This window comes from Misgurnus anguillicaudatus, chromosome 23, assembly GCF_027580225.2.
Source record: "Misgurnus anguillicaudatus chromosome 23, ASM2758022v2, whole genome shotgun sequence".
In the NCBI taxonomy this organism is placed as follows: domain Eukaryota; kingdom Metazoa; phylum Chordata; class Actinopteri; order Cypriniformes; family Cobitidae; genus Misgurnus; species Misgurnus anguillicaudatus.
Window position 1 is genome coordinate 19,349,207 of NC_073359.2, and position 14,255 is coordinate 19,363,461.

Consider the following 14,255-nt stretch of genomic DNA (forward strand, 5'->3'; position numbering starts at 1 on the left):
GACACGCTCTCACGACAGGTCATGTCCCGCGGAAAGTGGAGACTTCACCCCAACGTGGTCCGGAGTATTTGGCAGATGTTTGGCGAAGCCCAGGAAGACCTGTTTGCTTCAACAGACAATGCTCACTGCTCGCTTTGGTTTATCCTGACAGAGGGTTCCCTTGACATGGACGCCTTAGCTCACCCATGGCCACGTCATCTGAGGAAGTAAGCCTTTCCCGTTGTGAGCCTCATTGCTCAGGTACTGAGCAAAGTCAAGGAGGAAGAGCATCAGGTTCTTCTGGTAGCACCCCTGTTGCCCAACCAGACCTGGTACTCGGAGCTCTCACTACTAGCGACTGCCCCTCCTTGGCCGATTCCCCTGAGACAGGTCCTTCTGTCTGAATGATGCCAGTACTGGGATTCATGTCCAGCTATTTTGTCTCGACTATCTCACATAGATAGTGTTCCGCAACAGTATACCCGCTTCAAGTGCCTCCTCCACTCTGTGAGTTTGAGACATATTTATTTGACATGTGATTCTTCCCAACAGGTGAGGCCATAATCTATTCCATACAGGCGACCCTACTGGGTGAGGTATGGTCTCCGTAGTGCTCCTTTTTCTATACCATGTATCTTTGGCACATTCCCAGTATACTTACCCTGCACTGTAAGAAATTTCCCCGTTAATTTACGGTAAAATACTGGCAGCTGTGGTTCCAGCCATTTACTGTTATTTTACAGTTTTCCCACTGTTTTTTCATTTTACAGTTTTGCTGTTATTTTACAGTTTTCCCACCGTTTTCCATTTTACAGTTGTGCTGTTATTTTACAGTTTTCCCACCGTTTTCCATTTTACAGTTGTGCTGTTATTTTACAGTTTTTCCACCGTTTTCCATTTTACAGTTGTGCTGTAATTTTACAGTAAAGTACTGGCAGCAATGGTTCCAGCCATATACTGTTATTTTACAGTGTTGCCTCCGTTTTCCATTTTACAGTTGTGCCGTAATTTTACAGTGAAGTACTGGCAGCAATGGTTCCAGCAATTTCTTATAATTATACACACTCATTACTGTTTGTTTTCTTACATTTTTAAGTTGTGAAACATAACACAAGTTAATTAATATTTACTCTACTGTCTGATATCCTAACATCTAATAAAAAAAAGAGAAATGACTGACATAGTGCTCCATTTTCCATTTATTAATACAACTGTTATTACAATCTTTAAACAATCTTTTAGCACTGTAAACATTTACAAGTATGTTTAACAATAAATGCAATGTCACAGAGAAAAGGTGCCATTAAAAAGCAACCACAGAGTAAAGTAAGACCACATCACAAAAATAAAGTGCAATTGAAGGAGCTACGGAGTAACAGTTACAGTGAATTTAACAGTATGTTAACTCTTTCCCCGCCAGTGTTTAAAAAAAAAGTTGACAGCCAGTGCCAGCGTTTTTAATGATTTTTACAAAAGTTTAATGCCTTTAAGAAAACATTCTTCTTTAACTATATAAACCTTCAATATATCAAATCGAATCAAATAAAATAACAAACCCCTCTGCTTTCAAACAACAATAAAAAAAATTCATCCTACCTTAATTAGTTATTTTTTACCACCTCTCAAATATGTGTAGGTTTCTTCAAAAAGACCATATTTTGAGCAAAAAGCCGAGATAATGGCGATTTTGTGAAAGACTTCTGATAGAAATCCGGAGCAATAATCAAAACATACACTGAGTTTGAATTGTTTGACCTGAGGGGTTGCTTCCAGGTTGTATAAGTTGGGTAAGAGCGCTATAATAGCGGAAATACGGATGGCTATAAAAACTTGTCAATGGCGGGAAAGAGTTAAAAACAGAAATCACAGAAAAAAGTGCAACTCAAGGAGCTAAAAACAAACTTACAACAAGAAGAAAAAAACTGCCAGCACGGCACAACATATTTAAAAAACCTGGCATGAAATGAAGAACACATTAATCAAACTAATTGTTGGAAAAAAATTTAAGTGTCTTACTCCAGCTTCTGATTGCTCTGGCCTGAGAGGAAATCCGGGTCTGTAGATAGAAAACATTTTTTTAAATGTTAGTAACAAAATATAGCACATGGCAAAAGCTAGTGCTCATACACTCTGAAAACACTTTTTAATTTATCAGACAAAACACAATCTTAACAGAACTGCAGGTCAAGACCAGAAAGTTCAGCTGTGTGTAAAAGTGATTGGATTTTCTAGTTAGCCAGAAAGGAGTGAACAATTACAGTATGTCACAAAAGTGAGTACACCTCACATATTTAGCAATATTTTAGTATCTTTTCAAAGAGACAATACTACAGAAATGAAATTTGGATATGTTTCAGAGTTTTAGCGCTTCTTGCATAGAACTATAGATTTATTGTCCTCTGAACATAACTTGACATACAGCCATTAATGTCAAAATAACTGGCAACAAGTCAGTGAGTACACCCTAAGTGATAATAGATGTATATGGTTTAATCATGCAAAGCCACATGTCCTATTCATAATTCATGTTTTCATCTGCTTGTAAGGACAATGCATGTCTATCTTGTATTAGAGCTGTTCAAATTTGATGCTTTGCGTAGAATTCTCTCTTACTGACCAATGGATGTTGACCATAGCACCTCATGGTAAACAACTCTGATGATTTGAGAATTAGAATTGTTGCTGTCCATAAAGATGGCCTAGGTAGGCTATAAGAAGGTCAGTAACAACCTGAAACTGAGTTCCAGTACAGTGGCTAGGGTCATACAGAAGTCTTCCAAGACTGTTTCCACTCGGAACAGGACATGCAAGGGTCAATCAAAGAAGTTGAGTCCTTGTGCTATGAGTCATTTGCAGAAACTGGCTTCAAAAACAGATCCACAAGTGCTGCCGACAAGAGCATCAAAAAACGCTCTGGTTGCCCTGCCAACAACGCTATAGAAAAAAAGTAGTGGCCACTCTGACGCCCGAATGCACTCTCTGGAATACGTTTCCACCTTTAGGTTGGATGTCATCAAACCACGTCTTAGCTCATTACCATAATGTAAAGGGTGTACTCACTTTTGTTGCCAGCTATTTTGACAATAAGGGCTGCATGTTAAGGTATTTTCCCAGGACAGTAAATATATACTGCTATACAAGGAGCACGTTGACTACTTTAAAAAATATATTTACTACTATAAAGTATGTATAATTTATTTCTATTGAATTGCCCCTTGAGAAGACATGCTAAAATATTTGCTGAAATGTGAGGGGTGTATTCACTTTTGTGACATACTATATGTGTATAATTAAGAGTTAACATACACTCTTACCACTGAATTTGAAAGTAGATTAGAGGTGGTAACTCTTTCAGCAAGCATGTAAGTGGTGGGGGGTAATTAAGTTTAGTTACCTAGACAAAATCCCATTCGAAACGGATGAGGTTCTTTAGGAGGGATGCAACTTCTGGGTTGACAGTAGCATTCTTCTTATTCACATCCTTTCCAGTCTTCTTAACGACCTTGACTTTGCTGGTCTTCGATCCTTTTTCAGGGTTTATCCGACAAATTGTCTAAGGGTATTAATAAATATATTTATATTAAAAAAAACACTTACACAGTCGACTCTTTTTAATTCAATTAATGCATTAAATATATAGTTGCTGAAATTAGGGAGTAATAAAAGAGAAAGCAATTTAAAGGTTACAGAAGAAGAAAAATAAAATACCTCTAAATAAAATCCAATTTGCCACATGCCTCTGGATACTGAAGATTTAAGACGTAGTACATTGCGAACAGTAGAAATCTTGCAGTCCGAAATCTTGGGTATACGGCCTCACAAATCACACGACCCTCAAGGATAATCATCTCTGACCTCCCTGACAATATATATTTAAAAAATCTGTAATAAAATAAATAAATAAATAGTTCTCAGGGTGTATTTTTTCCAGTTATGCTTAGATAATGGTCTATGACTTTTCTGTTATCAGAACACATACATTTTCATGAGTAAATTGGAACTTTGCACATGTCCAACCTAAGTAAGCGAAGCCCATAGTCAAAATAACATGTAAATGAAGCATTACAATAATCCACACGATTCCAGTTTATTAGTGAATGTTTCTGTGGTGAAATCTACATGTTTGTAAGAAGCTATTTCATCATTAAGATTTCTCTGTTCTTCGTGCATTACAATACACAGAATAGACACAGGCCAAGCACTGCTTGCATCACAATTTGTGTCTGTGTACTTGCATGTGCCTCACAAATGCACAGATAGTACTGCTTAAGTCAATACAAAGTTTGCAAGAAAACATGTCGTTAAACTTACCTAATATAGCGTTGTTTACTGTCTCAGAAATACAAGTACATCGATTGAATGATTCCTGTACAAGATAAAAATAAAACAATTTATTTATTTCGGGTTATTAACTTTTAGGAGAAGACTTGAAAATGCTTGACCTGTTGTTGATTGTCAACGTCTCTCTGCAAAACGCGATTCGCGCTAAAAACAGTCAAAAATAACTGCTACTGACTAACGACCTCATTGGCTTTTTGAATAAGACTACCAACTTACATAAAAGCCTAACTTACGTGTAAATCTCAAATCAATCGTATCAAATACGAGTAACGTACTTTTGCGTGAATTATATTGCGTGGTGTAAATTTACTTCACATGTGCATCTGGTATTAAAAATCAAACACACAACAGATACACATTAAAGTTACTACTAAAAATGTCGAATTTATATCGCACATTTTAAACCAAGCAAAGTATTTGCTGTAATAATCAAAGGATGGAGAAAACTGAGTAACGAATGTTAAGAACTGCCTTCAAAACGCGATTCGCGTCAGGTAGCAGAGTCACAAATACTTCTTAAAAGACATATTACAAATTGAGGGAAGCATAATGAAATAACAACAAAATTACAAACTTACATTGAATCGTGTCCCTTGTAACAACGGAGGAAAAGCAGGAGAAGAGATGAGCTGCGACGTCATCTTGTTTACCGCGCTGTTTTGAAAAAGAGTGATGAGTTAAAAATCCCCCTTCCCCACCACGCAGAACTATACGTCAGCGCCGGCCTAGGCCGGAAGTGGGCGGAAAAGCAGTGTGTGCCTGACTATTTAAATTATTTTCTTAGTTTGAATTTTTTTATTTTATTTATTTTGGAGTAGGTACAGCTAGTGTGTTATGCTTTTGCTATTTAAGAGGACAAAAACACTTTATTAAAATTTGTCCTTTTTGTTTTTTCACTCTACTATAGAATTGATCTTTGAGAAAAAGAATTTCTTTGTTTAGTTGTGAAATTGAGTATTAAAAATGTCTTTTAAACAAAATCAAATGTTCAAGCTTTGTTATTATTTAAGATTAATAATAAACAATTTGTATTGTTAATAATTTCTGACACAACAAAACAGATGGATACTAAACTATATATTTAACTTAAAAAATGAATTAACAACTGTCTACCTTTTACATTATTTTACACACACACACTTGGTTAGTAGTGCCATATCCTGCTTTTACAGCGCAAGACTGTTTTTTTTCAGGCGCCAATGGGTGTACAGTTCAAAGCTGTAAATTTACAGAAAAAAATTATTTAATGGGCCTTTGGCTGTTAATCTACAGTATCAAACTGTTTATTGAAATAACAGTATTTTACTGTTGGAAATTGCCCGTTTTTTAACAGCAATTTTTTACAGTGTGCAGCTAAGTCGAAATTATCTGCTTTAAAAACGTCCTGCTGGTATTACTAGTGAGGGGTCTGTTCCTTCTCCTCGGATGAGAACCCCCTTACACTTTACTGGAATGTTTGATTTCACTTAGCAACATTATGGCACGTTGCACCTGCATATGATTGCTTTTTGAGGTCAAGACATGAGACAGTGTTGTGGAGTTTTACATAGGGACCCCATACTTTCATCATCGACACGACAGAAAGTGAACGTCTCGATTACGTATGTAACCTTGGTTCCCTGATGGAGGGAATGATACCTTGTGTCCTCTGTGCCACAACACTGCTCATTCTGCTGAGCCTTATCGAGCTTCTCAGACACAAGCGAATGAATGGACGCATCTCGTCTCCTTTTATACACGTAAGTGTGGGCGGAGACTGGTATGCAAATACCATTACCGCAATTTCATTGCCGTTTTACACACAAGCCCAGTTTGGCTCTCCAGAGCACACCCCATACTGTCACAACGTATCGTTCCTCCATCAGGGAACCATGGTTACATACGTAACCGAGACAACTGTATGTTTATAAACGTCTTGTTGAGTTTTGTGTGAAGTGAAGGAAATCATATTGCAATCGGTTTGTGTCGGTCCAAACCTTTAAAGGTTTCTATCATGGAGCTTTTCAGCGCCACCTTTCCTCGTTGGTTTGTTCAACAGGCAAACTTCGTGATTTCAGATCAGTTTATTTAATATCTAACTGCATTTAAAATTTGAGATCAGGGGCCTCATTTATAAAACTTTGCGTAGGATTTGCGTCAGAAGTGGCGTACGGATGAAACATAGGACGGGCGTACGCACAGAAATATTCGGATTTATAAAACCGTGCGCACGCACATCCTACGCATTTTTCCCTTAATAAATCACAATCAATTCTAAATGTAGCGCAGCTTTTGCGGCTTCATGACACGCCCATAGTTGCCCATAAATAGTCCGTGAAACGCCCACAAGTTAATATGCATTGATTGCGAAATCATGGCAAACACATAGAGGAAATAAAAAAACGTAACTTCACTCAATGTGAAGTAGAAGTTATCGTTGGCGAGGTGGAAAAGAGGAGAAAAATGTTGTTTGGAGGGCACAGTGTGGGCATTACTAATGCCAAAAAGGCACTTGAGTGGCAAACGGTGGTAGACGCTGTAAATGCTGTAGCCTCACAACCTCGGACCGTGGCCGAAATCAAAAAGAAATGGTCGGACATCAAAGTCGAGGCAAAAAAACGTCTAGCGCTCCATCGCCAGAGTGTGTCTGCCACGGGTGGGGGAAAGGGGACAGCGCAAATGTAATTTCGTGTTGCTTTCTGAATGGTTTAGACATACGCCATACATTGTTTTATCAAAAATAAAACACACTAAAGGCATATGCATGAATACCATAATTCCGTAGATTATGAAGATATGGTTTACTATGAAAACAACTTTCCCCAGTGGACAATTAATACATCTATCTATTTATTTATCTACCTATCAATATATCTCCTTAATTATCTATCTTTCTGTCTATGTAATTGCATCTTTATCTGCTCCGCCAGACGGACACATCTACGAGAATATCAGTTTTGTACATTATTTCGTTCTGTGAACTATATTCCTTATGAGGATGAATTGCGCAACATGCCAATATTATTGCAGAACATATTTCACTTTTCTTTTAGCAAATATGTGTTCATTTGAATTTCTGTTGTAATTTTCGATAGATTTTTTTTGTTTTTGTTTCACTGCTGATCGATCAAAAGGGTGTTCGTGTAGGCTGTTAATTGTTAAGACTTGCTTTGTGAAGTCTTCATGTTATTTATGAGAGGTAGTGTTGTCATTTTTACTTTCACTTTCACATGTTTCTTCCATCTCCCAACGGTGTCGCCATTTCTCATTTCACCCGTTTTTGTGCGTACGCCTGGGTCCGAGCTTGCGTGACGGATCGCACATTTTCCCGTCAAGTTTGCTTTTTATAAATAACAACTATTGCGTAGAGAGTGGCGTACGCCGCCTTTTGTGCGTACGCAACGTTTATAAATGAGGCCCCAGGTGTTGATGTACACAGTGAACTTTTAGTCTTGTGAAACTGAACCTCTTCACCGTGCTGACATGCTTTTATACCTTGATGCTGCTTGTGATGGTGAGCTGTGTATGATGGCATTAAATCAATTAAATTCTGTTAATTTTACTTTTATGCCTAACTGTGCCTGCAGTTTCTCATTATTATAAAATTATTGCCCAATTGCACATCAGTTTTAATGCGTAGATGCTAAAAGTGTCTCCTCTGTGTGGTAAACTTGCATGTTGAAAATATTAAGATAAACTCAGCTTGTAAAATTTCATTGTCTTGGTGTATGTGGATTAACAGTGCTGACTACTTTCTCCTACAGCTGTGCATGCTTTACTTAATGCATTCACTTAATGCAGAAATATTTAACGTTTCTTTTTAATGTTTGGTCAATTGGTGCAAAAAACCAACCACAAACTCTTATTTCAGAAGTTTCATGAGGTTAAAACTCTCAAATGAATTCAAGAGCACTTCACTAAAGATTCAACAAGATCTCTAGATTAAAGTTGGGTTGTGTTACTGAAAGAGTTGTAGTTACAAAAACTCTTGGATAAACTCTGAAGCTAATATTATTGTTTTATAACATTTAGTGTCAATACTTTACTGCAGTATCAGTTATTAAAAAAGTTTGTCATTGGTTGGATAATATTGATAGTTTATGCTGTTTATCTCTAGTTATTTTAATCAGTGGTATAAACTTTCACCAGAAGGTGGCCTGCTGTGAACATTTGTATTACATCTAGATCATGTACTGTACTGTAGCTTGTAGTTGCAGAAATCATTTTAACAGACTCATGAAGTGATAAAGATTTGCCTTTATTTCAATCTAGTACATTAAAATGCAAATAAAAGCTTTCATAAATCAGAAATGCTGTAATATCAAACTTTTTGAGTTTATCCAGGTTTGCCTTCCATGGTTCATGACTCTTTAAAGAGGTGCATTCATAATTTGGTGAATCCATGGAAGGTAGTGAGAGATTTTAGTATACATTGTAAGGTAGCTCGTAAACTCATCCGTTATGTAGTAAGACACAATGCCCTGTGGGACATTTCCACAAATAAGTGGGCCGCCAGAGTCTCCCTGTGAATGAAATTGTGGTTGAGTTAGACATAAATATAAAATAACAATATAATCATTACATTTTTCCATTTAAAAGAATAAGTGAAAGCTAAAATAAAAGCTGGCCCGGCTTTTTCTTGAGTACATAAAGTGTGAGGTGTGGCACAGTTTTCAGAGTCTAAAAGAGTCAAGTTCACTTCTCTCAGGACGCTTGATGGAGTCCACTCATTGTATTCCTCCCAGCCCCAACCCATGGCCATGCAGTTACTTGGGATTTTCTCTCTATTAGTTTCTGGCAGGGCAATGATATTCACAGTCTTGTTCAGAGTCGCTGGGGTTTTAAGCTGAATGGGAAGACATGTAAAGAAGCTTGAGTAGATGCCTCATACGTTGTTTAAAAAATTACATATATCAAATGGATATTAAAATGTATTAGATGCTGTTAAAATAAATTCTGTACAAAGAAGACAAACCTTTAGTAGCATAATGTCATCACCTGGCTTGTTCTCAAAACTTTCATGTGGAAAGGCATCGACGGGTATACCAGCAGGTAAATCATTTGTGTCATTAACACCCAAATACGCCATGAGATGACTAAAGCAAACAAAATAAACTAAATGTTAAAAGACTGCAACTACAGTATTTCCACCACACAGTAAACTTTTCACAATACTTTGGTTGCATCGTGCATATGGACAAATTCACATTCATTTTATTAGCGTACAAGTGTATGTTAGTTTAATAATAGTCATTAAATGTTTGTTAGATGTAAAAATGCATTGGTTATAAAGTTAATTTGATCAATACCACATTTTCAATGACCTTGTTCACCTAATAGAAACATTTTTCTTTTCAATTTTGCAACTAAGTTTTTATAGTTCGTTATAGTGAAGTATAAGAAGCAAAGTTTGTGTTTTGATGTCACTTATAGTATATTATTGTACTCACTTTGTTTTGCAGTGGGCAGCCGTCATCACAAAATCTTCCCTTACCAAAAATCCTTCACATGCTGCACCTGCTTGTTTGTCATAAATGTAGACCATGTATGGGCGGCTGTGTGGAATGGACTTCTTACCATTAACGATCCCATGATCCATGCCGACACCTAAAGAGAGAATGTGAATGTATACATATAAGAATATCAAATAAATAAATGTGATTTGTGAATGTTATTAGTGTAGTCTGATATGAAGTCATTACCTGGGGTGCAGGAGTGCAGCAGTAGCAGTGTAGTTATAAACCAAAAGATGCTCATTGTAGTCACTGTTCAGTCAAGCATGTGTGAAGCACAGTGAAGTCGTCTTCTGCTTTAATACAGAGTCAAGGGACTCAGACCAGGAAGATGAAGCTAGAAATTTAACCATGCACTGAATTCAGATCAGTTTATACAATTTAACACCTTTGAAAAATGCTGATCATCTGCGTTTGCTGATTTATCATGAAGTAACCACACTTTTGGTGATAAGATCAAACATACATGTTTATGTCAGCGATATCCAATCTGTCTCCTGGAAGATCACTGGCCAACACTAATCTGATCCAAACATATCTGCCAGAAATGTTTAATCTCACAGATCTTTGTTAACTGATTGAATTTATGTGTTTTCTGTCCTTATGTGACTGCAATAGAGTGAAATGAAACTGAAATAAGTCAAGATCTGATAAGGTTTGCCACTTGCGTCATTTGCCTTAAAAGTGCATCATTTTGGACAGCCATAAATATTAAAAGTTTGTGCTGTTTTTTTCTTAAATGCATTTTTTATTAAAAAATTAATACATTACTTTTTTTCTCACATCTTCTGTATAATAAAAACCGGCCGTGAAGCTAAGCTGATCGTCAATGATCACTTTCAGGTTTCTGGCTGTCCTGGATGACGTGATGGTCGAGGAACCTAGCTTAAGGGAAAGGTTGTGATGAATCTTTGGTTCTGTAATGACTGAGCCAGATCACACAATAACTTCTTGTGTTTCATAAATATAACTAAAGACCCTCACCCAACAAGCAGGTCTGTAACGCTACCCCCAAAACTGCTTTTAACACTTCAAAGCAGAACAGGGGCCTATACCATGAAGGTAGCTGAACAAACTCGGGGTTACAGGATTGGTTTTGAGTTGACAAAACCAAACCGATGCAGTCAGGCTTTAGTGGTCCCATGAAGCGGCTTATCAACTTTCTCTGTCAACTTAGGCTTTGATCTTTAGGCTATGATTACTCCACCCGCGCGTGCACATAAAAGAGTGACGTCGGCACCGAACAACCAATCGGAATAGAAAATAGAGAGAGCACGTACGAGCAGTGTATTTTTTTAGTGGAGGAGCATGAGCTAATTATACAACATTTATGTAGATTATAAAAATGTATTTCAAGAGTGAAATAATACTGCCTCTGCTCTTTTTAATATAACATGTACATTAACATGTACTTCATTGTATAATTTATTTAGGTACCCAAAGTGAAACATTAATTTACATTGTTAAATTTGTTAATAATCTTACAGGGAATTTTATAAAAGCCCTCTTTTAAAGACATGGTCGAGAAATGTCCGGGAAACACTATGAAGCTGTTAATGTAGCCCTACAGTGCAAGGACCACCTTGCGCATGGTTCGACAAACCGTGTTTTCCCCACCGACCGCATACATAAGTATGTACCACTTGCAACAGTAAGGGCATGGATTCAAAGTGATACATTTCTTATGTGAGGCTAGAAGTTTGCAAAGATAAGATCCCTTCTGTGGAAAATCTAGATATTTCATACAAATAACTGGGCAAGGGAAAACTAAAAACTCTCTCTACGAAGTGCTCTTCTAACAATTTGCGCGGAGACCCCTTAGACTTATTTCTGCTTTGGATGTTTAAGCCCTCCTTTTTTTCTTAGTTTTTTTTCCTCTTTTTTTCTGTAAATGCGGTATCAACACGGAAAATAGTGATTGTTAAATACAGTGATGGGAGTAATGCGTTACAAAGTAACCTCACTACTTTTAGCAGTAACGAGCATGTAACGAAGTTTTTTTTAAATCAAGTAACGCAATTACAATTACTGAAATTTAAATAAGTTCGTTACTCGCGTTACTCTATTTTGTAAAAAATAGACAAGACATATCTGACGTCGCAGGACCGTTGTTGGCGGCGCAATGGTTCATTACACTTCATCATAGCTGACAGTGCATATAGAATGAACATGAAAAATCTAAACGGGACATCATACCCTTGTTTAAAAATTGTGCGCAATTCATAATCCATCCGGTCTCATGTTTGTAAATTATCTTCACCAAGCAATCGCAGTATGACATCAACTTGCATTTGTAGTCCACAAAGGTAATAAATCTAAGAAATGTTCATATATTCTTAGATGTTTACATCGGCTTCATGGAAGAGAACCATCCGTGATTGTTGTTTCCACTAAAATATTCACACTGCGCTGTACACCCGTGTTAAAACTCCATAGTATGTGTGAGCTCGCTTTTAGTTTTAGTTTCAGTCTCTCCGTATCCGAACAAACAATCCACTCGCTCTGTGTCCGTCTGACAAAACAATCCACTCGCTCTGTGTCCATCCGACAAAACAATCCACGTAGCCTACTCCGTTTTCTGATTAAATATCTTCCTTTAATCCTGTGAATCATTTAAATCCAACAGAAAACAAACAATATATGACCAAAGAGCGCAGTCCCTGCGGCAAGCTTCACAAGCTGTGTTCCAATTCAAGGGCTGCACCCTACTAAGCATGCGATAAAAGGTGAGCACTCAGCCTTTCAAGGCGCTCAGAAGTTCACGAAGAGAACTGAAATGAGACGGTCTAACCTTCGGAGGACCCATAATTTGCCTCATCTGCTGCACGCGCATCGCGCCTGTCAGCAGGACACAGCGGAGACGTTTATAATTTATTTTAGAAAATATGACATGTTGACACAATTGTCTCCAAATTTTTAAAGAGACACTACAAAATTTTAACACATTATATATTTTTGTAAACATGTAGAATATTTGTCTAAATGGTCTAAATGATATTCACAAATAAACTAAGTTTACATATTAAGATAATTTCTAACAAAAATATTCAAAGGTTGAATCTAAAGCAAAATAGGCTCCTACAGTATGTGATATATTAGAGTCTTACGTGTAAAATAGCCCATCCATATCATTTTACTGTTTGACTGTTCAGTACTGTTCATATTTACATTTAAAAAGCAGACATAAAAGTAACTTAAAAGTTACTTTTCTAAGTAACTAATTACTTTTGATATACAGTAACTGGTAGAGTAATTCAGTTACTTTTAAAAGAAGTAACTAGTAACTGTAACTAATTACTAATTTTCAGTAACTTGCCCAACAGTGGTTAAATATGCCTTAATGTTTATATTTGAATATGTTCAATAAAAAAATACAAATAAATAAAATTTGCGCGGAGAGGAGACGCTGTAGTTACGTCAGCTATATATTTCTTTGCTCGCAGCTGATTGGTCAAACTGCAGTCTCAGATCTCGAATCCAGAACATAACCTGCCCCGGGGCAGGTTAGCCGTGCAGCGTAAGATACCATGGCGACGAACACCGATTAAAGCCGTGCTACTTTCATGGTACCTAAAACCCAGGGTTGGCGCAAACTAATCTTAAACTTACCTGGCTATCCACTTAAAGGTGCAATTTGTAAGATATTTGCAGTAAAATCTCCAAAAACCACTAGGCCAGTGTTATATATTTTGTCCAGCTGATTACTATCAATATCTGTAATGTTTTCAACTACTTGTAAATCGTGAGAAAATTTCCATTCAAAACATTGACACGGGGCAGTGCAGTCTCCTGTCAATGACGTTAATATCCATGTGACCCTTTGTCACCACCTTTACTGACATAACCCACATGAGAAAACTGGTCGAGCTCGAAAAAATAAAATGGCGGCAAAGGAAGCGGCTGGAGCCCAAATTTAGTGAAAATAAACGTATATTTTCACTTTTTAAGCCTTTTAATTGCATTTCTAGCGAGAAATTAGTGTTGTAGTTTTCAAATATGTGGTTAGTTATCACAAAGGCGCTCTCTGTTTATATTTCAAACACGCTGCCTTTGAAGTGCGTCGGAAAGCCTTTCTCTGAGCTGCCTTCATGCCTCCGAAGTCATCACCTCATGAGGCAGCGAGGCAACAAGTCCTCACTGCCTTGAGTTTTCGGACGCAGCCAGTGTTGTGGACAAATGCGGAACTATGCGATAGCGCCTGTCAGGCCACGCGCTTGCTTATGAACTTATGGATATCTCTGTACCGTCTGTCGCTGGTTGTGTCAGCTCCTGTAAGCGTACGGGCCAACCAAACGACCCAAGAAGAGTTTGGAACAAAACGAGGGAGGATCAATTTGTTGTTGCATTATCTGGATGGAGAGAGCTTCACGACAACATTTAACTAGACCGAGATTCTGATCCTGCTTGTGTTTTACGTGATGGGTGAGTTGTTTTGATTCGTAA

General features: G+C 37.4%; 1 protein-coding gene and 1 long non-coding RNA gene across 3 annotated transcripts; both read right to left on the reverse strand.

The window, feature by feature from the left end:
- Positions 1 to 1,160: 1,160 nt before the first annotated feature.
- On the reverse strand, positions 1,161 to 5,081 carry LOC129425659 (uncharacterized). Of its 2 annotated transcripts, XR_012366004.1 has the most exons (5): positions 4,899 to 5,081; positions 4,291 to 4,345; positions 3,688 to 3,838; positions 3,374 to 3,532; positions 1,161 to 2,035 (listed from the first exon to the last, which is right to left on the reverse strand). It is a non-coding gene; the product is annotated as an uncharacterized lncRNA (long non-coding RNA). The 2 variants fall into 2 exon arrangements; XR_012366003.1 differs by having other exon boundaries at positions 4,291 to 5,081.
- Positions 5,082 to 8,758: 3,677 nt separating this feature from the next.
- LOC129453908 (mast cell protease 8-like) lies at positions 8,759 to 10,839 on the reverse strand. The gene is made up of 5 exons (XM_073861748.1): positions 10,002 to 10,839; positions 9,750 to 9,906; positions 9,275 to 9,395; positions 8,928 to 9,145; positions 8,759 to 8,822 (listed from the first exon to the last, which is right to left on the reverse strand). The coding sequence occupies exons 1-5, from the start codon at positions 10,054 to 10,056 to the stop codon at positions 8,759 to 8,761; spliced, it is 615 nt and encodes a 204-aa protein (XP_073717849.1). The 5' UTR covers positions 10,057 to 10,839.
- Positions 10,840 to 14,255: the final 3,416 nt, after the last annotated feature.